At 43.2% G+C, this 25028-nt stretch overlaps 1 protein-coding gene across 4 annotated transcripts in view; it reads right to left on the bottom strand.

Moving 5' to 3' along the window:
• The window catches only part of pitpnm3 (PITPNM family member 3), a 71403-nt gene that overhangs the window by 19150 nt on the left and 27225 nt on the right, over nucleotides 1-25028 (bottom strand). For all 4 annotated transcript variants that reach the window (XM_084018677.1, XM_084018676.1, XM_084018675.1 and 1 more), the window contains 5 exons: nucleotides 16763-16833; nucleotides 16111-16331; nucleotides 4303-4492; nucleotides 1161-1283; nucleotides 205-392 (listed from right to left, as the gene is read on the bottom strand). In XM_084018677.1, the coding sequence (XP_083874803.1) occupies nucleotides 205-392; nucleotides 1161-1283; nucleotides 4303-4492; nucleotides 16111-16331; nucleotides 16763-16833 (793 nt within the window). The remainder of the gene's footprint in view (nucleotides 1-204; nucleotides 393-1160; nucleotides 1284-4302; nucleotides 4493-16110; nucleotides 16332-16762; nucleotides 16834-25028) is intronic.

Here is a 25028-nt window from a genome sequence, read left to right as displayed (position 1 = left end):
ATATTAATGCGATAAAATACATTTTATAAAAATATATATTCAAAAATAAATAAATAAAAAACAGAGAGGAGAGTTTGGACATAAACAATGAATCCTACTGACACGTAATGACCTCGTGCATCCAGAGATCTTAAATGATACCACATTGTCTAACTGTGTGTGTGTGTGTGTGTGTGTGTGCGTGTGTGTCACATGCATGCTGACCTGGAGAAGAAGCTGTGCTGGCCCGTGGACGAGGTGTCGCCGTCGTACGAGTCGCTCTGCTTGCGGCTGAGCGGCGGGCCGCTCTGCCCGTTGCCTTCGTTGGGAGCCGAGATGTCGATGTTGCTCTTGCTCAGCCTCTTGCTGGAGCTCAGACCCGGGCTGGACTCCCCGAGCAGACCCGAGTTATCCTGGGAGGGAGGGGGAGTTATACCGAAAAGCTTAATCCAGGAAATCACACATAATCAGACGTGTGTTTATAGATTTTAGAGAGTGGATTGGAAGAGAGGGAGGCAGCAACAGATACCGAGCTGCTTCAAGAGCCACAAATAGACATATGATGTAATATTTCATATCACAATTATCCCCGGCCAAAAATAATGCACGATATTATCTCGCTAATCAAATATGTTTAAAACTCTTAAAAAAGTCCCTAAAACACACTGAATTCACTTTGTTTTGTGAAACAAATTTTTTTATTGCCTCAAAGATAATCAAACAAACAAATTAAATATCTTAAATCATAAGGTTTCCCTGCATAATTATTATGCATTATGCCGATGCCGGGTACAAATATTATGAAGAGCATGTTATATGCACATGAACAAAAGAAAGGAGAAAAAAATCTGCTCCACTCTGACTTTTGTTTGCACCTTTAGAAAAGAGAAAAAAGAAAAGAGTCAAGGACAACTATTGTACAGTGACATTTCTAAAAGCTGCGTCTCCATAAAGGCCTGGTGCTGACGGATAATTGACTTCCCAGAATGCACGGCGGCGTACGGGAGTCTGTTTGTTTACTTGAGGCAGTGGGGGAACTGCAATTGTAGAAGTTAACACCAGCATGTCATCGTTTTTGCATTTGCAGTTATTTCTTAATGATGCTATTAAAAAAAAAAAAACCCCGCTCTTCCTCCCGAGACGCCGCCGTGACCCTCGTCATCGCGGTTTCCCACCGTTACCTTCAGGCTCTCGCTGCTGTTGTTGCGGCTGCTGTTGTTGGGGCTGCCCGGCCTCGGCTGGTTGCTGAAGCACAAAGCGTCGAAGCAGAGCACGCCGCCCACGCAGTCGCCTATCAGGCACACCTGCTCGGGGAAAACACACAATCAGACATGTCGGAGAAAGCTGGAGAAAACTAAAGGCATGAAGTGTATTCCTATCTAAATGCATCAGTCATCACTTTTGCCCAATGATTGTATATATGTCCTAATGAACCAGGTGAACTTAATTAATGCTTTTGGTGCTATAAAAGACGAGATATTTGCAAATTATTCCAACTTTATGGGCGACCCTGTAGATACACCATAAACTGTTTTAGCATACAATTTTGAAAGTTTGCATAGGAATGAATGGATTTTTCCATTTTGTGCAAAACCAATCAATCAGACTGCGAATGCAACTCCGTGAAGACAAAAGCCAAATTGTAAGACTTAATTAGTTGTTTTCCTGCAGAGAATCGTTCTGGAGTTGCAGCTGTGAGCCTCCATTTCCTCGTGTGCAATCAGGTTGCAACAGAAATCCCTCACCCGTTCACTCCCCCTCCCCTACTCACTATGCAGGGAGGAGGTCTATGTGGAGGACCATATAATGAGCTCATCGGCAACATGGGGGGGAAAAAACACTTTGGGACTCAGCTCCTTCTCTCTGTAATCACATCACTGCTGGTGTGATGTTGCTGGTGGACCAAACATAAGAAATACCGACAGATTTTATGTAATTTATGTTCCCCTGGTAAGCACGTATATATGTCTGGGGCTTTTATTGTGAAAGGTATCTGTTTCCCAGATCAGTACATGAATTCAAAGTGCTTTGTGTTCACATTAAACATTCATATTTTCATGGATTTGTGTTAGTGGGTCATGCTAGAGTCGAGGTGAAGTCTGAACAGGTGAGTCTTGAGCCTTTTTCGGAAGATGGCAGTGACTCTGCTGTCCTGACGTTGGTCGGGAGTTCGTTCCACCACTGAGGACCAGAACAGAGAAGAGTCTGGACTTTGCTGAGCGACATTTGTTTGATTTCAGCGATGGTGGTACCAGCCGGCCAGCTGAAGTAGAGGAGCGGAGTGCTCGCTTCGGGGCATGAGGTTTGACCAGTGTTTGAAGGTAGATGGGTGCCGTTCCATTGATGGCCCTGAAGACCAGTGCCATCGTCTTGAATTGGATGCGTGCTGCAACAGGGAGGAGTGGGGGTCACGGAGGAGGGGGGTCACGTGGGAGAATTTGGGTAGATTGAAGATAAGGCGTGCTGCAGCGTTCTGGATACACTGCAGTGGTTTAATCGCAGAGGCCGGGAGTCCGGCCAGGAGAGAGTTGCAGTAGTCAAGGCGGGAGATGACCAGTGCTTGGACCAAGAGTTGCGTTGCATCCTTTGTGAGGAAGGTCCGAATCCTGCGGATATTGTAGAGGGCAAATCTGCAGGATCGGGCCACAGCAGTGATGTTGGGGGTGCAGGATAGTTGGTCATCGAGGATTACACCCAGGTTCCTCGCAGTTGACGACGGCAATACTGTGATGCCCTCAACAGTGACCGACAGGTCCATGCGAGGGCAGTCTTTCCCTGGGATGAAGAGGAGTTCGGTTTTATTCAGGTTAAGCTTGAGGTGATGTGCAGTTGTCCAGACAGAGATGTCAGCCAGACAGTCCGAGATGCGAGTTGCAATGTGAGCGTCAGAGGACGGGGGAAAAGAGAGGAACAGCTGGGTGTCATCTGCGTAGCAATGGTAGGAGAATCCATGCGATGTAATTACAGAACCTAGTGATCTGGTGTATAGTGAGAACAGAAGCGGTCCTAATACTGAGCCTTGACATTCAGACAGCGAGGACAGTGAGTGATTTCAGACACAAATTGAGGGTTTTTCTCCTCCGAACGGTCACAGCATTTCATTCAGACTGAAATTACTTAAAGGACGAGTGGGAAATCAGTTCATGTCGGCCTCTGATTTGTAATTCCAAGTCAGATATATTTCTCTTTTTTTTTTATATATATTTACCACTCGGTAAAAGGACTCATTCAGGAAAGTGAGCTTATTCTAACCGTGTCTGAATAATGTGTGAAAATGGTTTTCCTGTGGTTTCCATTCTGGCGACTCTGGATGAATTCATCCTCAGTGTGCATGCTTGTTAGGAATATCCGTCATTTTGTCACTCAAACTCCTGTTTTTGAGCCAAGTGCTGTTCCCTCTGTGGATCCATGTGACTACAACTGCATCAGCAGCCAATAAAACAATTACAAATCTAAAGTGTAGAAATGAAAATTGAAATTGCCACACAGAGTCGCCAATTATAGGAAAAATACTGCAGATGGGATTGAATTTAATCATCTTCGGGAGCTCTTTAAGATGATTAAATTCAATACATACATCCATTCAGTACATAACTCCACAGAACGTACAGTTGGAAGAACAGCTATTGGTGTAATTGCCTGTATTGTAATCAGCCAGTTAACTTGCACCTCTTGACTGTGTTGTTGTTGTTGTTGTTGGTCTAATAAGGATCGTAATTAATGGTGGAACTCAATAATGAGCCGTCAAGGTCAGAGAATCAGTTCAAAACGAGCAGCTGAACTCGGCTGAGACACAAATATAAAGAAATGGCAGAGAAACAACTATCGGTGCTTTTCACAGCAGACTCGTCACTGCAGGGTGAATAAAGGGGCCTTAATTACATTAATTATGGGATTAGTTCATTACACCTGTGTTTATGTGACAAACGCCTGATGTGTGCTGGATGTCGTTGTATTAGTTGGCCTGTGTTTCAGAGCCTCGTTAAGTCAGTTCCCTTGTAAAGCAGACCGGCCAATCTCGGGGTCCGTAGACTGTCATGTGATCGTTTTCAGACGGTCTTCATTTTCAGGCCGGTTTGGAGCTCGTTGTGGTTAAACGTTGTGTGACGGTGAGATCCGGAGAGGAATATATATGTTTTTATTTTGTTTTTTTAAATCCGTGGAGCTAGCATTAGCTGGGTAGCTTAGCATATCATTAACTAGCATTAGCATGTCTATGCTACATGAGCGAGGGAGGGGGGATTAGCCATTACCGTGGTTACCCAGAGAGAGCTAGCTGAGAAGTGGTCTAGACTTATGCAGCCCCATGATAATAATCCACACCTGACCCGTGAAGCCCTGGCCGTCCTCTGACTGCAGGAAGCTGCGGTACACCTGGTTGGCCCGGGCGATGACGGTTGCCACGGCGTCCTGGTAGCGCGGCGAGACGATGGCGAGGAGCGGGAGTGCGGCCAGCGGCAGGTGATCCACGCTGCTGGAGACGCAGCTCTCGTCGTAGCTGTACGGGTTCAGACTGGAGGAGAGAGAAAGTCACATCAATCAGATTTAAACATTCCACTGATTTGAAATTCAAGATGAAATTGTTGGGAAAAAAAATCCAGATCAGAGTTGGAGATTTAAAGTAATCGAGAGGTTTTCTGACTTGGACAATAACTATTTCACACCAATATATGAGCTTTATGTAAATTAAACATGCTAATGTAAAGACATGATACGCTTAGCTTCCTCGAACTTCAATGATTTTATTTATTTTACATTTTTTTATTTGTATTTTATGTCATGTAAATATTGTACTTTGTATTCGAGGAAAATAATGATCAAATCAACCCCATCGTCTAGTCAACACGCCTGAATGCAAACACTTGATGTTTGATGTGATTATGCTTTATAATTTATGTGTTTTTATGCTACAGTTTTAATTTTCTGAACGGATGTTATTCTCAGTTTCCAGCCCGGGTCAAAAGATGTAAATTAAAAAATAATAATAATAAAAAAAGTAATATGTGCAAAAATGTGATGATGTTTACTGGTAACGAACTTAGATATTACATGTTTACTGTTGCTATCTATTTATATTTGTTCTGTTTTGCCTCTTTGCGGCTGCAATATTGAAAATTGCATACTTGCATATTATTATTATTATTATTATTATTATTATAATATAATTATTTCACATGTTAACAAAGCCCTCTGGGAGTTTTCTCTTACGACGTTTCTCCACATCAACATCAAAATAAAGGACGCTTCATATTCTTTAGGTGTTCCTCTTCATGATCTACAATTTCCTACTCGTATTAATGTCTCCTTCAATCTGTTCACCACGTGTGTGTGTGTGTGTGTGTGTGTGTGTGTGTGTGTGTGTGTGTGTGTGTGTGTGTGTGTGTGTGTGCAGAAGTGAGATAAGGCAAAGAGGACTGTTATCTCGAGGAATAAAACACAAGCACAAACCTGCACAGATATCAGCATCTGTGTCATTACTGCTGTGTGGACGTTAATGTGTGTGTGTGTGTGTGTGTGTGTGTGTGTGTGTGTGTGTGTGTGTGTGAGAGAGAGAGAGAGAGAGAGAGAGACGCGGATCAAGCGAGACACTTCCCGTGACGACGTGAGGAAACAGTAAAAGCTGGCGCCGCCCTGCTCCCTCCTCTCCTGGAGCAGCGTGGCGAACGCCCTCGTCATCCATCAGCTGCTCTGATTACAGGAAGAGGCGGCGATGGCGAAGGCGGCGGCACATCAAGGCTGAAATAAGTCAGTGGCTGCGGACGCCTCGCCCAGAGAAGGGCACGACCTCCCGGCGAGCACGAAGGCCGGCGGTTCTGATGCAGCACCGACACGGAAAGACTCAACTGCTCTTCACGCTGCCGCCTCGATTACAAGATCAATAATAATTGAATCTGTGTTCAGTCTCGTCAATAGACTCTAAACATGTGACTTATTTAACTTGGCTGAAAACCCAAACTGAAAGCAAGGAGAGGTTCACGCTTCACGAATGTTAAAATTGATATTCTCCCCAATGAGAAGCCAATTTGAGATCCGTCAAACTGATTGATAAGAAAGTCAGATTTTATTTATTTTGCCTGAAATCACAAATTTGCTGCTGAGGGCTTCACAACATGCAACAACCTTTATGACTTTGGATTTTGGACAAAAAATGGACATAAACTGAAAAATATAAATCTTTAAATTGTCTCCAAAATATACATAAAGTACATTTTTTCCCCTTAACAGACAATACTCAGGAGTGAACGACGCATTTTGTTGGGGACTATTTTTAGCTGCGGATCGATACATACTACATGACTGTGAGTGAGAACTCATATAGTGTCCATATTGATTATAAAGATGATTTTGTTAAAGAGATCTATGGCACCGAGGCTTTGAACATACAGACACAAGTATTAAAAGTTGATGGATTCATGTTGGTTTTGGGCCATTTTGTGGAAATAATTGACAGAATATAAACCAGCCAAGCAACAATTAAACAGAAAAAATCTGTTTGCTTCCAATGCTGCAGCTAATTAGCCAATGACCAACACCTGAGCTCCACTGGTGCCGTCATCACTTCTTACACAAACTCCAGGTTAATGTCTGCCAACAAGATTCAGCATTCGAGATGAAATCGTTATAAAAGCTTCATATTTTATCTTTTGATGGCAGTTTATGGTTTTCTGCTGCCTGCACATTTTAACCAAGCTGTATCTGTTTTTTTTTTTTTTTTTACAAGAAAGTAAAAAACATTCTCTACTGACTACATAACATCCATCTTTATATCTCAGTTTTTAGATGCTCTTGTTCTGCTAATGGACTGGCACCATGTAATGGGGACGACTAGCCAAAAAATATATTTTTACACGTCACATTACTAATGGCCCTGTTCCCTTTAGCTGGGTCAGGGTGCTGATATTGCTTTTAATCAATTACACCTGTGTTCACCCTGCTATATAAATGTGAAAACACCCTGTTGTGTTCGAGACCCCAGAAAAAAAGGGAATAGTGGAGTTTGAGTCTAATCTATGTTCTTTCACTGATTGCTGAACGCCGAATATAAATATATATATATATATATATACATATATATATATAAATATATTCAGATGAAGCAATTTCCATGATTGCTCATATTTTTCCTTGATTACATTTATGATTGTTCACGACGACGGTGTACGTCTTCTCATTATAGTGCGACTTCAGAACCGACACACTTTGAATTAAATCCACATAAAACTTTACAAATTTCACCTGAAAAAAAAAAAATAAATAAAAATCCTCTAGTTTCATTATCATCATTAAAAAAAAAAAAACGAGCCGTGATTCTGAACGTGATTCTGTTCTGTAGCAACCTGAGAAAAAGCACCAGAGTGGAGGCTTTGTGAAACCTGTTTGGGAAGGAAAAGGAAAACATTGATTGTTGAGCTCACAGCAACGCGGCGCTCACTAATCTGTCGAGTGGATAAAGCCGCCTCCGCAATCTGCAATCCTCATCGCCAAACATCACACACTCGCACACGGCGGCAGATCTGTGTCAAAGGGTGATTATTTACATCAACCCACAAAATAAACGCTCACAAGTTTCTGGGAAATAAGTAATTCAGCAGGAAAATAAAGGAAATATTAGTCAACTGAGACCAAAACCACTGAATAGAGGGCAACGCTCAAATTACATTTCGGTGTTATTTATAAAGAACCCAAATCACAAATTTACTTCAGAGGGATTTACAATCTGTAAGCATTAAACATCCTCTGTCTGGGGAGGAAAGATACTTAAATAAGGTTTTAAAAGGAGGCAAAAAGGAGTCTATCATTACCTCACTAGGACATACAGCTTGTTCCCAAGAGTAGCTGTGATGTACCCATCAAATAAGGAAAACTCCCTAAAAAAGGAGGAAAAAGGGTCTTGTCGCATCATTACCTCACTAGGAAATAGAGGTGTGAGAAATAATCCATTCTATGATGCATCGCAATGTTTTGGTGAATGATGAAAGTCTTTAATTGATTATTAATTAAAAAAACCCTTTTTTTTGGTAATATTTCCACATTTTATATATTATAAGTTATCATACAAATAGGAATTTTGTTTGAAAGATTTCAATAAAAAAATTCTCATTATATTAAAATCCAAAATACTACTACCACTACTAGGAAATACAGCTCGTTACCAAGAGTAGCCGTTATCCACCAAATAAAGAAAAAAACTTAAAAAGGAGGGAAAAAGGGACGAAAGCCCAGGTGAACAGAATAAAACATGCAACAGTTGACTAGAGAGAAAAATCTAACTTCCACCTGAATCTAACGTGATGATCAACCATGCAGGTAAAAAAAAATGCAATCAAAGTGTACAAACATTAATTATAATCAAAGAACTCCAACTTCAATTACAAGAACGATTGCGTCACAATTGAGAGATCAAAATGTTTACATGGGTTCTGTTCTAATTGTTTCCAGCATGTAAATTAAATGACTGGAGGCACCATGGCACCGTCTTAGGACGCCGTTAGTTTCACTTCTTTCTCCAAGAGGACCAAAATACCACCAGGTGACCTCGTGATTCAAACGCTTTATTTACCCGGCGCCCTTTTATTGAGTATTAGGAACCCGAAATGAGAAATACCAACATCCCCAGCTGAGAAAGGAGCTTTGTGATAACCCCGGCCTTGATCTTATTAAAGTCTTGTTAACAACCGCCGCTCACAAACATTTGCTCACTGAGAACAACGGGGAAAAAAAGAGCTCCAATTAATAATCCAAACACGGCTCTACCTCCGAACAGAGTTCACAAGTCACCGAAACGGGAGCGGAGGGCTCAACACCTGCTGCACCACTCAGCAAACGTCAGCTGAGACGCTCCTTATTTGTGTTGCTTAATTACTCAATTATGCTCGTTAGTGTTATAAAGAGGGTGCAGACGCACTTTTACATCAGCGAAAGAGCGTGTGAATGATAAGTTACATCCAAGAGGACCGCAGGTTGTTCTCTCCTCTCAAATCCATAGTCCCTTAATTAATTGCAGGCGATCATTAACATTTCTGTACAAACATGTGCGTTTCGAAAAGAAGGCTGCTGCACCAAACCGTCCAAATCCCAACTGCATTTAAAGGTCAATTAATCGTCATAATACTTCCTCTAATTTCTCACTAAGATGCTGTTAATTGCGGCGGTTATTTCAGGCACAAAAAAAGGCATTTGTTGTGTTTGCTGTTCCAAACAGATTTTAATCAAGTGAGAGCAATTAACGGTTCTATCCAACAGGAACTATAAACTCCACATCGATCAATCAGAACAGAGATGAGAGAGGAGTGGCATGTCGCTATGACGATGCGAGTCTGGCCCAGGAGGCAACCTCCACTTCTGAAAAGTGAAGCCAACCCTGAAGGGCCTCAAACATGCATTCTCTCTGCTGGCCACCAGGGAATGACTCCTCTCTGGTTGTTTAGAAGTCTATGAGAAAATGGTCCTACTTCTCTCTGCTGGCCACCAGGGGGCGACTCCTCTCTGGTTGTTTAGAAGTCTATGAGAAAATGGTCCTACTTCTCCCTGCTGGCCACCAGGGGGCGACTCCTCTCTGGTTGTTTAGAAGTCTATGAGAAAATAGTCCTACTTCTCTCTGCTGGCCACCAGGGGGCGACTCCTCTCTGGTTGTATAGAAGTCTATGAGAAAATGGTCCTACTTCTCTCTGCTGGCCACCAGGGGGCGACTCCTCTCTGGTTGTATAGAAGTCTATGAGAAAATGGTCCTACTTCTCTCTGCTGGCCACCAGGGGGCGACTCCTCTCTGGTTGTATAGAAGTCTATGAGAAAATGGTCCTACTTCTCTCTGCTGGCCACCAGGGGGCGACTCCTCTCTGGTTGTATAGAAGTCTATGAGAAAATGGTCCTACTTCTCTCTTGATGTATTATCTCAGTAAACATTGTAAACATGAGTTTATGGTCTCAATCTCTAGTTTCAAGTCTTCTTCAATCCAGCATGATGTTCATTTAGTACATTATGGTCCATGTAGAGTCCACCAGACCAGAAAGCAGGGGATGCTTTAGGGGGCGGGGCTTATCTGCTGATGACAGGTCGCTACCATGCTACCAATGCTAGTTAGCTACTAAGATGACTTTAACACTTAGCTGTAAAGTCGTTGAAGTTCGAATTGTGAAGCTAACTTTGTTAGCAGCTTCACACCAGAATCCAGATGGATCCAGATCCAGTGAGGTTGAGTTCAACAGATCCAACTGTCGCTCCTCCGCAGCCCAAATATGGTCACTCCCTTAACTGGTTGTAAAAAAATCCAAGATGCCAGTGGTTGAATTCAGGATTGCCCTGTTATTGGAAGATGTGAGTCCCATTCACATTTCTCTGCTCTCATTAGTCAAATTAAGAGTGATATTATCTGACAATAAAGTGACACTCAAATCACACATCTATGAAGATAAATAAGATTAATATCCTCATTTGTTGCTTTGCTATGAGCCACATTGGCTTTAAATTGTCAGGTGACTTATAAAAGAGAAAGGCTGGCTAATAATCACCGTCCATGTACAGAAGTCTTCCTCAAGGGTTTTACAGTAATGCGAGGATAAAGATGGATGAACACGGCCGATTAAAGCTGGAATCGTCCTCATCTCTCGCAGCATAACCTTGAGACGGACTCTATTATTCCACCGCCAGCCTCTCGCCATAAAACCCTCAAACAGAAAAAACTCTGAAGTCTGTCATCTTCTTGCCTTAATTGCTCTCCGGCTCCTAATGGCTGGCTGAGCACCTCACAACATGAGCACCTTTTTTCACCATTAACAGCAGCGCTCTTAATTAAGGGAAAGGGCCTTGAAATAGTCGCCGGAATAATGAGTCACTATTTGTGCCCACTTAGACATGGACTTCCTTCCGTCCTCCATCCTCTAAACCCTTTCCTGTAAAATGTCACAGAATCTGGTGGGAAAAAAAACAAATCCATATTATTTTTCCTTCCTGCTGTTCAGCTGAAGTTTTCGTTAAAGTGTTTACTTCAAACTGTGACGGAGGTGTTGTGTCGGCTGCGACAGGAAATCAATTTGGGAGCCTTTTCACCGTCGCCGCTAATTGGACGTGATCCAGCGGCGTTTGTGTGTTGGACGCATTTGTGCGTTTGTGTGTTGTTTAAACATCCAGCTTCCTCGCCGGCGCTGCCAGGCACGTTCATTATCAGGCAGAAGCTAACAAACGAGCCCCCGAGTCAACAGCGGCGTGTTCATGTGAAGGTTTTTTTTGTCTCTGCGAGGCGCTAAGAGCTTCTTTTTTTTTTACGTTTCCACTCGGCGGTGTGATTTTCAAGCCAAGCTGTTACCCGGACCGAAAAGTAAATTATTCACACGGCAACAGTCCCTTTTCCTGTGGGGCGGCGTTCATTCCTCTGTTTGTGTTGGCAGGCAAATAAACAAGGCTCCGCACACCCACAAGTCCAACACTGTCATTAGGAAGAGCTGTTAACTGACAAAAGTGCAGGAGAAGCACTGATGTGTGGGATGGGAATCATAGATATCATAATATCACAATATTTTGCCCACGATGATATCACGATACTGCGATATATTGCAAGATAATCATCTACGATATAGATCACAATATCTGTGTATCTGAAGGAGACAAAATATCAGTGAAAGGCAAAAAAAAGCAGGAATTAATTGTATACTGTGTTTATTTACTGCATTGTGTTGATAACGCATCGCAGCAGTGAGTATCGCGATATATTGATATTTCGATATATTGTCCCACCACTCATTTTGAGTGAGCGGTGCATTTTGTTACTGTAGGCTGTAATGAATAAATCTAATAAACCTGTGTTTATTTCTAGTCATTGTGTAGGTGCTAAGTATCGTGCTCCAGAAAAGTGCTTGTTTTTGCAGCCGACAAGCTCAGTTTGTTATTATTAGTGTCTGACAACAATATGGAGAGGAGAGAGAGAGAGAGGGAGAGAGAGGATAAGTCTCACTTACTGCAGCAAGGTAACCGTGGAGACGTGAGTGAGAGTGGGAGAGGAGACGGTTTTCAATGTCATGCCTCAATATTACCATGATTTTTAACGTTGTGAAAGAGGTCCGATCTTCGTAAAGTCAACAACAGCATCGTTATTATGGGCTGACGCCGGTTAATTACCCAGAATAAGAGCTTTCTGTATTTCATCATCCTTTCAATACTGTTTATTTCCCACATTCTTATAGCTGTAGCCTTATTTTAGTATTCCCTTAATTTCCCACTCTCCATGCAAATTAGTTTCTTATTATACACGTTTGCCCATAGAGTTGGAATATTTTGTTTTCAGACACAATCCTCTGTTTATTCCTATTTAAATGCATCACTAAACCCTTTTGACCAATGATTTACATTACATGTCACAATTAAACAGGAGAAATGAATTCATGCATAACATTTGTTTTGGTTATAAAAGACAAAACATTTGCTAAATTATTCCAATTTTACGGGCGACCCTGTACATACTTTATTTTGGTGGTGAAGCAAGTATCAGATTGATAGAATCCTTTCAAATATATCCAGTTTGGTTAGATAGGCGCCTTAAGAACATGAAAATATTGGAAGAAGAAAATTGCATTTTTAAGGTTTTAACGCCTCGAGGTCATGATGAAGTCTGCTAATGGAAAAATAAAACCTCCAGCAGGAAAACAAAACAAATAAATACTTTACACCCCCCTAAACTTGTTTATTTTTTGCATTTAAATTGATTATTTATTTCTCTTTCTCTTTATTTGTCCGTTGCATTGAAGCATTTGTGTATTTCCTAATGAGACAGCGTGTGACACGCTGCTTTTTCATCGTCTCCGTGCTCAAGAACAGGACATCAGACACATATTTCATCTCTCGATGTGGCAAAAGCTAAGTGGACGTCAAGCTGCAGAACCTCAAATCTCTCTTCACTCGTCTTCCAGTCGCTGCCTTCCCCACATCGCTCACGTCAATCAGCCATCGCCTCGACCGCCACACACTGCGCTCTCGCTGATTTGTGACAATTCAGACAAAAACATCCTCGGCTCATAATTGGAGAGCAGCGGAAAGTAAGTGACGCTGTCAAAGATAAAAACTTAGGACCGCAGCGATGCGTGTCATTGAATATGAAGTGAAATCATAAGTCCTGGTGAAGCAGCTGTCTGCAAGACGAGAAATAACAGTGCTTTTTTTACCTCCTGCATCTAAAATAAAAAAAGATTAACCGGAGATAAAACGGTATAATTCATCATAAGGGGAAGACTCGTCTGCTGGAGGTGCTGTCATCTACAATTAAACTCCCACTCTGAAATCGACACCACAAATGAAACCTGAATACAAAGCAACGGCGCGCTAATTATATAAACACATCATTGCACACATTTCCTGGAGGAGGCTTGGGGATGGGTGGGATGCTGCGTAATGTCATCGAGTCACTCACTCTGCCGCCTCCGGGATTCCACCGGAGAATTTACAATAGAAAAAAAAAAAACAGCCACATTATTTAAAAAGGTTAGGAGTTAAATATTCCACACAAATGTCTGCGGCTTCGTGCTAATTAATATTGCTAGTGTCTGTTTCGCGGAAGAGGTCAATACGATATCTCGATTAACCTTCAACCACTTTAGCCAATGAGGCGTGTTTTTTTCTCTCCTTTTTTATGCTAATTCTTGCAGCCGAGCATTCATACTGGACGGATTCCTCAAAGAGAAAAGTCCGTTCATTTCTGCCCGACAGCAATTAGGGCTGTCAATCAAAACCGGGGAGAATGTCAGCTGAATGCGAAAAAACACAACAGGAGCAAGAAGCTGACAAATGATACATTAATAAGATGGGGAAGCAATGGAGCTTAAATACCAGGTTTATGGATCATTAATTACACTATTTTTTATACATTTTGGGATGATCGGCTACCTGACCGACAGACACAGGAGACACTTAGACGTCTGGCAGGAAAAGCACAGGTGTTACTAATTACATTAACTCTGTTTCTCGATGCACCACACCGGGACCCTGGGAAGGGAGCTGCTAAATGGAACCCAGCCATCGTTAATTTACTTTTCACACCTGTGTTTTAACTCGTGACACGTTCAATTCACGCTGTACAACCCGGCGCCAAGTAGTCTCCAGATGTCTCCAGTCAAACCAAACCTGCAGTTGATGCCAGCTAGAAAAAAGATCCGACTATGTTTACAATTTTTGTGACATGTGATTGGCCCGTTTAACGCAACAGCTACAACCCATAATAGTCAGGATGTCTGCGTAGGCAGCTAGCAGCTAACAGTGCTGACAGAGCAGTTTTTACCACTGTTACTTAACTTAACTCCCTTCTACATCAGAGATTATTTGATTATTCGATTTGTAAAGGACAACAAAAACATATATAAAAAGATATATATATATATAAATATTAAATAGCTGTTAAATGTTAAATAGCAACATTGTGTCAGACTGTTCCTTTTGATATTTCCTGGAAGCCTTTTATTGATTTAAATGTATTATCTGGCTCTATTTTCCGATTGTTTTTTGTGATAGTGAGCCACACATCTTTTTCAATTAAATCAATAACGATATTGATGATAAGCCCGATGATGAAAAAGTGTGAGACGTATCGTCCCATCCCTAGTTGTGTGTGGGTTTTTTTCAGCTGAGGGAATTGGTTGTGTCTGGTTGCTATGATACGGAGCATCAGCAGGGGGGGGGGGCCCACCGGTCTACGTGAGGTCATGAGGTTTTATGTGCCAGGAGACATTTGTGAGAGCAGAGAACGTGCAGCGCTTATCGTTGGAGAGATGCCCGGCTGTTACTCTGGTTTTAAAGAACGGCCTCAAGGGAAAAAAACGCTTTAAATGAACAACTCTGTGACTTGTGCTATTTCTAGAATGAACCCAGGGGGCGTCTCATTGGCTCCCGGGGTAGGGGGAGGGAGACTACACCTGATCCAAACTAATGAACATCCACGCTCTCTGACGGCGACCCGCTCTCCCTCCCGAGCCACAGCCGCCCCCGGGGTCGCTGAGACCCGGCATATACAGAAACATTTCTAAATGAAAAGGAAATCAATCTTATATCTACACTGCAGCTCCAAGATACTTTGTGTGCAGGATCCTTTCCTGGAATCCTTTCACAAAGCAGAGACTTGCAACTTCACTTCTTTCCTCAGAGCTTTCTTGTGAAATAACCGATGTGGGGACACAACCTGTCACACTGAAAATGGGATGAAGAGATTAAACCTCCATTCTGCTATTGAGGGATTGGGAGGACGACCTGGGCTTTAGAATTAGGTGGAAAAGTGTCTTATTCAGCCACGACGAGCCTCCGGAGCAGCTTTAATGCTAGCTGACGTACATTATTCACCTCTAGAATCCCACTGCAGGGATGAAAGTCGTTATTTCGGAAGATTCCCCCCTCGTTTGGGTTTTGGTGAAGTTGGTGGAGAGCTGAGAGTTCATGTGAAACATATTTGGTGCTTAAATGTTCCAAAAAACACATTTTTATCAAACTCCCTGTGTATCAATATTGGCAAATCCTGCGAAACAAAATGCTGCAGTACTTAAAATAAACATAGCCAGAATGCAAAATACAGCTGGAGTCATGAAACAACCGCCTCAGTAATGGTCAGAGCTAAAAAAATAAAAACGAAATAAACCACCAACACACTGCACATTACAAACCCTTAACAAAAGTAACAATTTGGGACATAAAACAGCAAACTTAATAAACTAGGATTATGTATTAGGCAGGCATGATGGGATATATGGGCCGTACATATGCATGTGTGTGTTATTTATGAGTGCCTGTCACTTTAAGCCCCCCAGCCTGCTCTGATTGGTCAGTGTTTTACGGCCGTCACTGCAGCCGGAGACTCGCTGTGAGTGTTAACTACAGCTTTAGTTTGCCAGCTTTATCACTTCTACTGGTGTCTGTATAGTTGTGACATCACAACCTTTCAGAAATCCTGACTGCTCACTCAACGCCACAGTTTCTGAGTAATCTCTGTGGATCAAGCGTTTTCATGCCTTCACAGTGCTTATAAGGCACATAGACCTGCTTCATAATCAAGAAAATACATGGAAATATCACTTTCTACAATACGGGACCAGTGAGCATGTGTCTAAATCTAAACTCAAGCCTATTAAAACACATCTGGATTTTTTTTTTAGACTTCCACTCACTTGGACACCAGAGAGAAGGCCTCGGCGCACACCGCCGGACACGGCACCAGCTCGATCTTCACGTGTTCAGCGGCGGCCTTGAAATGCACCCGCGTCACCTTCTCCAGCACCGAGGCTAGCGTGGCCACGTCGCCGGCCTTTGTGCTCGGGTCTCCGCCGGCCGTGTCCAGGATGTTTCCCCCGTGAACCACCAGCAGCAGGACGTGGGTCTGACATTTCCTCTGTAAGAAGAGTTCACATAGGAGACTCCAGTCAAGACTTCACATTAAAAACAAGCAATACAATCTTTAATTCAATCATGTAGCGGACAGGAAGCCAGTGAAGGGAGGCTGATACTGGTGATATGTGATCCTGGACACAGGCCGCTGCATTTTGTGCTAATCGTAATTGTTGTACGTGGTGAATTACAGCCACTCACATGAACTACAGCAGTCAAACCAAAGGACTTGGGGAGAGAAACCGTTCGATCATCGGCGTAAAGTCTTACCTGGGAAAATCCAATTTTGATAACTGAGCTAATTTGTTAATCAATTTGACGGAGATGTCAACAGTTTATTGGGAGAAGCTAAAGAGCCAAGAAGACCAACAGATTCATGCAATCGTGGCCCTATAGAAAAGGTGAAAGTGGGTACTTGTTCGTGATGAAACCTACCTCTGTGTCCTCTAGTCCTTCGATGCTGCTCTGGGGGGCACAGCGTGGACCACCCAGCTGGTAGAGACCCTCTGTATCGGAAGAGGAAAGAGCAGAAGGAAGGGAGGAGGGAAGAGAAAGAGAAAGAGGAAATGGGAAAGAAAGGGGTTTTACTGCAGGAGCCACTTCACCCAGATGCAACATATTCACCGATCCACGAGGTATTGACCGGTAGATATGATCAATCTGGCTAATGCCTCTTCATCTCTTGTCATTCGCACTCCAAACTGGGTGACGTGTCTGTGGAGCTTCAGGCTCAAACGGTACAAGGACAGTAATCAGCAAGGTTGTGATGCGATCAGATTTTGGTTTCTCTGAGGCAGAAACTTCAAATCTAGAGACAAAAGATGAAGGGATCTAAAACCCGTGAGGACTAGAAGGATATCTCAGCGGTGCAGCATTTCACGGGAGCCTGGCCAAACTCATTACCCTCTCCGGAAGCCTCCGCACGCCGTGTCATCCTACATCCCCCGAGCTCTCTCTCCCGTCTCCCTTTCTATTTTCTCTCTCCAGGCTTAAGGCTGCCTCCTTGTTTATTTGGCTTCCTCGTCTGGGACCGACCGTCGTGAGAGACTCTCACGGATTTGCGCGCTGTCATCTCCCTTTCTCCTCCCGTTTCCCAGCCGACCGCCGGCATCCAGCCTGCTTGTCTAGAACAGAGCAGCTCAGCAGCACACGAGGGACTCGGCACGCAGCAATATTTTGGTCACAAAATAGCAGGAAATCAATGGAGGGAGAGTTTTTTTCGGTAGGGAAGGAAAAAAGTTCCTCCAAAAAGTACAAACTGTTTTGGGATTTGAAACAACTTGTTTCATGAGAAGGTGTACTTATTGGAGACACTGACAGACCTGTTTACTACAAAGATGCAACAATTATTAACAGTTCAATTCATCCAATAGTCAGAATCTGCAACTGTATAGGTCAGGGGTCTCAGACACCCGATTCAACTAATTAACTCATCATGGTGTTCAATCAAGACCTTGATGAGTTGGATCAGGTTGTCCTGAGCTAAAACAAAAACCTAATCAATGCATTGTTTTTGTCTGCTGCGCTGTTAAAGCATAGATGCTATATGAGAGATGGACGTAGTCGTCTAACGTCTCTCATTGGTTTTTATTTATGCTCATCTTTGGATCTTTTCTCCACGATGACTCACATACAGACTCATCAGGTGAGGTCGTATGAGGTCAGAGAGCACCTGAAATTGGGATCGATATCGCCAAGAAAACACCATTTGATCATTTTCACACCAAATCAATGAACAAGGAAAGTCTTTGACCTATACAATTATTTAAGGTGGGTTGGAGCAGGGTTTCACAGACTACAATTCCTGTGGCTGATTGAGTGAATTATTGAGTGAAGCTTCATTCACTGTAGTTTAGATTTCTGACCCCCCCGACACTGTTATAGCAGTTGTACCTTAATCTTTGAAGATATTCTGCTAATTAAGAGCAATCAAAATGTACAGAATCCCTGTTGTGATGGAATACAGAAGATAGCAGAATGATAGTGTCTTCAAGCACATCGCAGCAGCAACAACAAAAAGCCTTCCTTTCACACATAGCATCGTCGAAAACACACTGGCTGGCAATCTGCAGCAAACAGCTGCGTTCAGCAGATTGTATAAGACAGAGGGAATAGCAGAGCTCGGCTTCACCTCGTCATCGGCGACAGCAACACACGCTGGGCTGCTCGTGAATCAGATGATAATCGAGACATTTGTCTGATATTGGAGGAAACTGACAAACTCATTTTTTTCCCGAGTGGTATAAAGCAGCTTTCTGCGGTTCTTTTCCTGAGCCTCCTCCTCCTCTCAGGTCCGAGTCCTGCCATTCAATATGTGCTTCAGAAAGCTTAGTGGTACTTAGCAGCTCTTTATCTGGACTCCGTCTCCCAGACAAACCACCTAACCTCGGAGAAAAGTTGTGCCAATAATGCCGTCGCAGCGCTGTGGCCATTTCCAGTGGCTTAGAGCCCAGTCAGGCTCGCCCACACTGCAGGTACCCACAATGCACCTGACTCCATGCTGCAGGTATTTCAGGATGTATCTACGGAGGAGAAAATTGACCCCCGGACTCAAGGTTGTGAAGATGGAAAGGCTCCACAGAGGAGTCTACTAGCGCTGAACGAGAGAGGATGAAATATTGATCCGGGGTCCGGGTCCCTCTTCATTCTGTCAGTGCAAACGCGATAACAAAATGTAATTTGCCCATCAAACTAAAGGGTTGCCTCGTTTCGTCTGCAGCATGCAGTTTTCTGTTTCCTCTCAGGGCTCGGCCACTTCTGTCTCCATCGCTTATTTACCGCCTTCGATTCAGCAGACGGGAGAACAACAAGAGCAGCGGGGAAGTGAGGTTGGCTTCCAGACTACGGATTTGGATCTTCCCTGGGAGTATGACAATGTCCTCAACGTCTCCCGTCTGCTGGAGTGTGAATCACCTCATTAAAGAGCTACAGTATTGTGGTGGATTGTCAAGTTTTTTGGGGAAGACGTGCACAGAAAACATTGCGCTGGCTTCTCCTTGAAAAAGGATGTTTTTCTTTTTTTTGCCTTGAAATCTTGAGCTCAATTCTACGACGGCGTATTCGGGCCACTGTAGGAAAAAAAAAAAAAACGGAGCTGAGCGAGGAGGGCAATATTCAAAGAGAAAAAATGTGAGTTTATTACGATGCTAACAATCAACATTTTGGTGTAGGAGTTTGATTATCACACAGAGAAACACTCCCTTCTCTAATGCAGAAATAAAGAATCATTAGAAGAGGTTCGTATCACAGGTCAGAGGCTCGGAAGATTGTCAGGACAGACGAAGAAGTCACGTATCACATGATCGGAAAGCGTGTCTAGTGGAGCAGCAACAGGTTAGGGTGCTTGTTTGGATGGACGCTGCCCACTGATTGGCTGAACAGCCGCCTCTGACCCCTGGCGCCGCGCAGGCAATGCTAACACGCTCAGCCATCTGCTCGCCGCTGCTGGAATCAGGGTACCGAACGAGAAAACGCCCCAGGAGACGCCACCAGCTCCACGGCATGACAAAACCTGCTGACCCCCCGCCACACACACACACACACACACACACACACACACACACACACACACACACACACACACACACACACACACACACACACACACACACACACACACACACACCATAACACAATGCAGCACACTAACTGACTCAAAGACACATACATTCAGACACACACCGTCTGTCCCTAACTGATCCCAGCTGCTACTTGTCTATATGCTGCGACTGCTGGACTGGAATAAACACACACACACACACACACACACACACACACACACACACACACACAGTAGTAGAGGCTCATAGTCCCTGTAACTAGGGACATCCGATATTCACGTAGATATTAACAATTTCACGCTGCAATATCGTAAGACTTGAAACTAGAGATTGAGACCATAAACTCACATTTACAATTTTTAATAAGATAATTTAAAAAAATGAGAATTGGGGTCATTTTCTCATAGACTTCTTTTTGCAACCAGATGAGTCGCCCCCTGATGGCCAGCAGAGAGAATGCAAGTTTAAGGCACTTCAGGCTTCACTGGTTTAGAATGAGTATGTGCGATGGAACATACAGCGCAATTCTTCAGATAATAAGCTCAAACAACAGTCTAATTTAAAATTCCTGCTGTAGTTTTCTACCTGCTATACATTATTATGTATTCCATTGTATATTATTATTATATATCTGCAGCACAACAACGCTGGATCAGCATTTCCAAAGCGCCGAGGACGGCGTTAACCATCAGCTGGGAAGAAAGCTATGTGGAGCAGATCGTGTTTGGCGTACCACACGGGTGATTTCCATTTCATTTCATGCAGCCCCCCCCCCCTCCTCTAGAGCTGCAGGCGGCGACAGTGTTGTTTGGGTGCGATTATCTTCTCCCAACGTGGGATCACGCTGCGTCTCGTATCACAGCGATGTGCATGTAGGTTCCAGCCGCATAAAGACACACAGGAGGCAACAACAGCAATAAGAGATGAGGCACGACGACACTCCAGACACGAAGCCACTTGTTACCATTATCTCTCTCTCTCTCTCTCTCTTTTGTTTGCCGCCTTTATTAAAATTCTGCAGAGAAATTGCTTTTTGTTTTTTGCTGCCACCATGAAGCCTCGCTAAGTAGTTTTTATTTTTCAGGAGAAAGAGAAGAAAGGGGAAATATCAATTTAGAGTGGGAAGGCGATTGTGCATATCTGGGCATTGTGTGCTCAAAATTACCGAAAGGGGAGGAGGAGGAGGGGAGATGGTTTAAGAATGAGTCACAGACCTTAAATTGATGTTTTCTGTCACTTTCTCTCTCTGCATGGGTTTTTGTATAGAGCTAAAAGAAAAACATATAATACGTTTCTCTCCAAGTCACTTTGTGTGAAATGATATCCGCCATGTCGGGCCAAACTTTGCTGCTTCGTCATCTCCGCATGCCTCCGCTGATGCAGCTACTTTGGCTCGCGTCGGCACAGATTGGCAGCAAAAACACGGCGAGGAAGCAGCCAAGTTGGAAGCACCAGTTTTGTGTTTGGTCCGTGAAGTCACGGTCTCAGTTACATAACGCAGCTATTTCAGGCCGGACTACATAATACAGCATCAGTCGGTGAATGAAGTGAGGAAAAAAAATGGCAATGAAAAGAGAAGAGCAGCAATATAGAGTAGGGGTGGGTAAAAATATCGATACGGCAATATATCGCGATACTTTGATTTTTCAACTCCAAAGATCGATTTAAAAAAAAAAAGATTCATGTTTAGACGCGTTGTGAATGCAGTACTTTATCCTTTTTCATTTTATTTTCAATATTTATTCCAGTGAATTTCATGGGAATTAATAAAATGGAGAGGCTTTGAATTAAATAGTTTTGACTCAATTTGTCCTCTGATCAATATCATCCGATGTACATATACAGGTACTTGTGTTTTCATCTTTATTTATATCGCGATATCGCGATACGTATCGTGACCAAAGTATCGTGATACGTATCGTGAGGTTCTTGCCAATACTCACCCCTAATATAGGGACAAAGAGTGTTTTTGCATAGTGAACAGAAGAAGAAGAAGAAGGTCAGCGTTGCTCCACACATTCCTCCCCGTCACCGAGGTTTCCATCACGTTGCCTCTACTGGGAGGTAAAGTGTTTCCAGTCGCCCGCGGCCGGCGGAGTAATGAATGTAGGAAGATGGAGAGGTGGAAATATGAGAAACACGATGAGGCGATGGGAGTGAAGGAGCAGCCGGAGGGGGGAGGGAGGAGAAATAGATGGTTAGAGAAGCTAGAGGGGGAACAAAAGAGGAAATGAAGGAATAATGGAGAGCAAAGGGAGAGAGGTTATAAACCCCGAGACGCTTTTGAGGAACCGACAAATAGATGAGATGAAAGAGTAGAAGTGGACGACGGCGCCGCCAGGTCGGAGAGCGGTCCGGCTTCCTCTCCTCCTCCTCACCTTTTATCACAAATAATACATCACAAGGACGAGGGCGGCGGCGGCTCATGTAAGGGAGTTTCCAGAGACGACGCCGACATACATGACGTAACGAGGTCTCTGTGAGAGGGGTCACTCCAAGTATGCATCGTTTTCATCAGCTGTTTAAAAGCTCTAGAAACTCATTGAATGCCACTTGATCGGAAACCAAAATGGGGCATTTAGACAGATATTGATCAAAAGCTTGTAGGAGGGTGAATATTGGACTTATTAAATATTAATGTTGCTTGATATCTGCATTAAGTTCTTTATGTCAACTTTATAAGATTTTAATATAAAATCCAAAATGCCGAAGTCGAAGCTTCAGAAAAGTAGTCTGCAAACCAAAGGGTGACATCGCCATGACTACGTGCACGTACAAAAACACACTGTACGTGGCAACAAAATCATTTCAGATTCTGGTATTTCGTTAGCTAATAAATGTAAAAACATAATTAAAAAAACACGTCTTTGACATTTCTTACTGTTATAGTCGCTGGATATCAAACACCGATATACTGACACATCCGTGAATGAAGATCTAAAACTGATTCTGTTGCTGCTCCGCTTTCTTCACGTTTCCTCCTTTAATAAGCGGTTTGGAGATTCCCACATGACTTCAACCTCTCCTGTTGCAGCTGTCGGTTGTTGCTTTGAGCTCTTTTCTGTTGCTACGCCTCCTTCGCTCAGCTGAATTTATGCCTCGGCAGCATTTACTCATTTGTATGCGGCGCCTGTTCGGGAGAGTTTCTATTTTTGGGGGGGCAGCTTTGACCTTGTTGCAACATAAGGATGAGAGAGAGAGAAGAGGCGGGATTCAATTACCGTTACTTTGACAGTTTGGGCTAAATCGCCCATGAATGTAAAAGTGCACTGGAACCAGTAGTCCGAGGTATTATCCTTCTCCATGTCAGCAGCTCTGAAATGAACCAAGATACCACAGAGCCGATTTCAAGGGTTTCATAAGAACGTTTTCTGGAAGAAAAACCCAACCTTTATGCGATGTTACGACACACACCTGCTGTATGAGACGCAGCTTCACGTCCGTCCTGTTACAGCATCTAATCCGCCGCCGTCCATTTCATAAAGAAGATGGGGCCGGCGTACTCGTAATGTTTTCATACATTATAAAAGAAATAAGACAGATGGTCTCTGTGGGTGACGGTGTGAACACACACACACACACACACACACACACACACACACACACACACACACACACACACACACACACACACACACACACACACACACACACACACACACACACACACACACTTCTGCAGACACCGAGGGACTACGTAACGGTGTCTGGGCTCCTCTCTCCCTACAGACGCATCACACACTCCATTTAAGGTAACGCGTCCCCGGTCGTCTCATTTATTATTACTGTTTATTCCTCATCGAACTACGACGGCCAGAAAAAACGGAGCCAAGAGAGGGGCAACATTCAGAGAGAAAAAAGGCGCAAATTTGCCACTTTATAAATATATATATATATATATATATATAACCGATATATAATCAAGTTGCTTGGTTCCACTGTTGTTGCCGTTGTCTGATGTTTGCCGTTGCTATGACAACAAGTGAAAGCTACCGCTAGCATCTTAGCCCAACAGCCCCGATCAATGAACACCCATAAGATGACAATTTGGCCTCATATAAAGAAAACCAACATCATCACCCTAAGGAGCTTAACGAAGTGTTGTCACACGTTGGGATGATTCATTAGAAAAATGAACGTACATTAACGGGGAGTTAGCTGACATACAGGCCGGTTGTTAGCATCGTAATATTGCCGCCCTCTCTCGGCTCCGTTTATTTATTCTTTTTCTTACAGTGTCCTGAATACTCGTATCTGACTCCTTCCACATTCGTTTCACTGAAGAAAATTTAATTAAAATGTCAGAAACGTTCAGCTCTATTAGGATATTCATGCTTACTTTTCATTTAATACTTTCAGAACTTCCAACAAGTTTTCCGCGAATCTTTCCACATTCAAACAAATGAACGATGAAGAATTAATGAAAACTACATAATTGATTTTACCGTTGTGTGCAATAAACTTTGGAGAAAACGGATATGAAATCAGCTGCAGAGACGAGGATGACGTCAGTTTTAATGTCTTGCAACCATAAATGTTTTGCTTTAAAGGGCGTCTTCTATGAAAATCCATCATCCTGCGGTACAACAGCATATCCTTGGTTTTCATGTTTCCACTGTTTTTCTGCCAACGTCACCGTGACTCCAGCATCATCTACATAGAAGACTTAAACATTAAGATAGTTTAAAAAAAAAAATCTAAGACAACCTTTAAAATGTGGCAGATCCTGATTTTTTGATTGCTGAAAGCAGCCGTTTCCTGTGTTTTAACAGGCTCTGAACAACTCTAACTAGTGCCGCTGCTGTATTTAGACCACTTCACAAGGCATTACTGGTTTTTCACGAGTGGTGCGGTGATGGGATGTGTAAAACATTCACAGCGTAACAGCTTCTCCGGTCCGTGAAGCTTACAGCGTCGCTGCAGGAGCAGCTTCTTTCATCCCCCCTCCACTGAAAAGTGATTAAAAGCATCCACTCCAGTCTGTCAAACCTCGGCGCTGACCTTTGTGACGAGAGCCGGTCCATTTGTCAGTAAACAAAACCCTGAACCGGGACCAGCAGACCTTCAGGACTGAGAGAGGAGCTGATTCTGCTCGATGTGGCTCAATAGGAAGATTCTTCATCGCCTGGGAGGAATTTATC

Source organism: Eutrigla gurnardus (genome assembly GCF_963514095.1).
Source record: "Eutrigla gurnardus genome assembly, chromosome: 10".
In the NCBI taxonomy this organism is placed as follows: Eukaryota; Metazoa; Chordata; class Actinopteri; order Perciformes; family Triglidae; genus Eutrigla; species Eutrigla gurnardus.
Note: the sequence above shows the minus strand (reverse complement) of the source record. Positions and strands in the feature narration are given on the sequence as shown.